The sequence below is a fragment of the Dipodomys ordii genome, unplaced genomic scaffold (assembly GCF_000151885.1).
Source record: "Dipodomys ordii isolate 6190 unplaced genomic scaffold, Dord_2.0 Scaffold345, whole genome shotgun sequence".
Lineage (NCBI taxonomy): Eukaryota > Metazoa > Chordata > Mammalia > Rodentia > Heteromyidae > Dipodomys > Dipodomys ordii.
In genome coordinates this window covers 83,739-86,215 of record NW_012267561.1, presented here as the reverse complement: position 1 = coordinate 86,215, position 2,477 = coordinate 83,739, and the positions used below count along the sequence as shown (strand labels likewise).

Genomic DNA, 2,477 nt, shown 5'->3' with positions numbered 1-2,477 from the left:
TCTCCCTGTGAGCAGTCAGGCCTCCCTTATGACAAGGTGGACCTATCCTCCCTCTGGTTTACACTACCTTGTGTTGGAGGGTGAGCAGTCAGTCGCATGTTTGCATGTCTGTGCATGTGTGGGAGTGCGTGAGCTGCACATGAGTATGCATGCACACATACACGTGTGTCCCTTATATGTGTGTGTAGATGCTAGTGTGTGCTGGATGCAGGAGGAGGATCTCCCCCCACTAACTTCCCAGCGGCTTTCCCCAGTGTAACAGCTAACATTCCTGTACCCTAGAGAATGCTCACCCCTGCAAGCTTTGATTTGATGTAGTCAAGACCTCAGGGACAGAGAAGCAGGAGACAGGTGAAATGAACCAAAGTGTGTTTACAGGGTGGCGGCAAGGACAACTGTCAAGGGGGCAGGGGGCAGGGGCAGTGCCAGCCAGCCAGGCCAGCAGAACACGCTGCCCCCCCCAGCTGGGAAACCCCACGGATCTGCCTGTGAAGCTGGGAGGGAGGGCTGGGGTCTGTCCCTGCGTGGAGGGCGTCCAGGACAGGTCATCTTCACAGACCTCTTCTACATCCAGTTCTGGAGGAACAGGAAGTCTTGCGACTTGGGGTCACTTCACCTGCCGTAGAACGCTGGGGTCAAGTGGACCACTCCCGGAGGGAGGAGGGGAATGGAGCAGGGCCGGGGTCAGCGGTGCCCCGTCCAGTGGTGCCCTGGAGCGGCTCCCTGGACTCCCCTCAGGCCTGCCCTGGCCATGCAGAATTTCTGACATGGATCCAGACCTCTGCCAGGAATGGCACCTCACCCACGCCCCACCGCTCATGGAGGGCACCGCACCGGCTACCTTGATGAAGGTGACAAAGCCGCTGTAGAGCAGTGTGAGGAGGAACAGGGCCACGAAGGTGCCCAGCATGGTCCACAGGCTGCTCTCCTTGTCCAGCTCTGTGTAGTCGTCACTGTTCTGGTCCTGGCTCTGTGGGGCCAGCAGCAGGGTGGTGGCCAGCTCTGGAAAGGAGCAGGCCCTCGGTGAGAAGGCCCCTCGGTGGGTCCCCCCTGCCCGGCCACAGCCGGTGGCGCCGCACCGACGGCACAGCTTCCTGCCACATCCCCCGCGGGCACCTGCTAGCCCTCATGCTCGCTCCCCGCTCTGGGCCCGGGGGCTCCGGGAAGACAGGCCTGAGCCCTGACTTGATGGAGATGACCTCACTGTGCCACAGTGAGGAGCAAGGGCCTGGGTGGTGTTCAGACAGGCCTAGACGCAGGACGGGCCTGCCAGGGGCGACCGAGGAGGGGCAGCGTGACGGGACGGTGCAGGACACAACCCGGTGGCTGGGGCCCCCACCTCTCTCTGGCCCTCTGAGAGTGAGCCATGGCACCAGATGTGGGCTGGTTCCCATCGCCCAGGGTCTGACTCTGGGCTCGGGGAGGACTTCCGGTGTGGACCATGCCTGTCTTTACCCTGACACCAGCGACAGGGTCACCTGACCAGGCTCTTGGGGAGCTGTGCAGGGAAAACGCCCACCCAGTGCCGGACATCCCGGGCCAGAACGCGGCATGCGACATGAAGGAAGCTAGCGAGGACTGTCCAGGATGTGTTCTCATAGGAGACATGGGAAACAGCACTGGGAAGAGAAGGGCTTCAAGTGGGTCCACCTGCAGCAGCCCAGGCCCTCCTTCTCCACAGAGCTAAGTGCTCCTCCTCCACACAGCTAAGTGCTCCTCCTCCACAGACAGAGCTAAGTGCTCCTCCTCCACAGAGCTAAGTGCTCCTCTTCCACAGAGCTAAGTGCTCCTCCTCCACAGACAGAGCTAAGTGCTCCTACTCCACAGACAGAGCTAAGTGCTCCTCCTCCACAGAGCTAAGTGCTCCTACTCCACACAGCTAAGTGCTCCTCCTCCAGAGCTAAGTGCTCCTACTCCACACAGCTAAGTGCTCCTACTCCACAGAGCTAAGTGCTCCTCCACCACAGACAGAGCTAAGTGCTCCTCCTCCACCACAGAGCTAAGTGCTCCTCCTCCACAGAGCTAAGTGCTCCTCTTCCACAGAGCTAAGTGCTCCTCCTCCACACAGCTAAGTGCTCCTACTCCACAGAGCTAAGTGCTCCTCCTCCACAGAGCTAAATGCTCCTCCTCCACAGACAGAGCTAAGTGCTCCTCCACCACAGAGCTAAGTGCTCCTCCTCCACAGACAGAGCTAAGTGCTCCTCCACCACAGACAGAGCTAAGTGCTCCTCCACCACAGACAGAGCTAAGTGTTCCTCCTCCACAGACAGAGATAAGTGCTCCTCCTCCACAGAGCTAAGTGCTCTGCCTCCACAGACAGAGCTAAGTGCTCCTCCTCCACAGACAGAGCTAAGTGCTCCTCCTCCACAGAGATAAGTGCTCCTCCTCCACAGACAGAGCTAAGGACTCCTCCTCAGACAGAGCTAAGGACTCCTCCTCCACAGACAGAGCTAAGTGCTCCTCTTCCACAGACAGAG

At 59.6% G+C, this 2,477-nt stretch overlaps 1 gene segment (V, D, J or C); it reads right to left on the bottom strand.

Moving 5' to 3' along the window:
• Positions 1 to 357: 357 nt before the first annotated feature.
• The window catches only part of LOC106001656, a 12,428-nt gene continuing 10,308 nt past the window's right edge, over positions 358 to 2,477 (bottom strand). The window contains 2 exon segments of the C gene segment in view: positions 358 to 616; positions 835 to 1,002. Of these exon segments, the coding sequence occupies positions 552 to 616; positions 835 to 1,002 (233 nt within the window).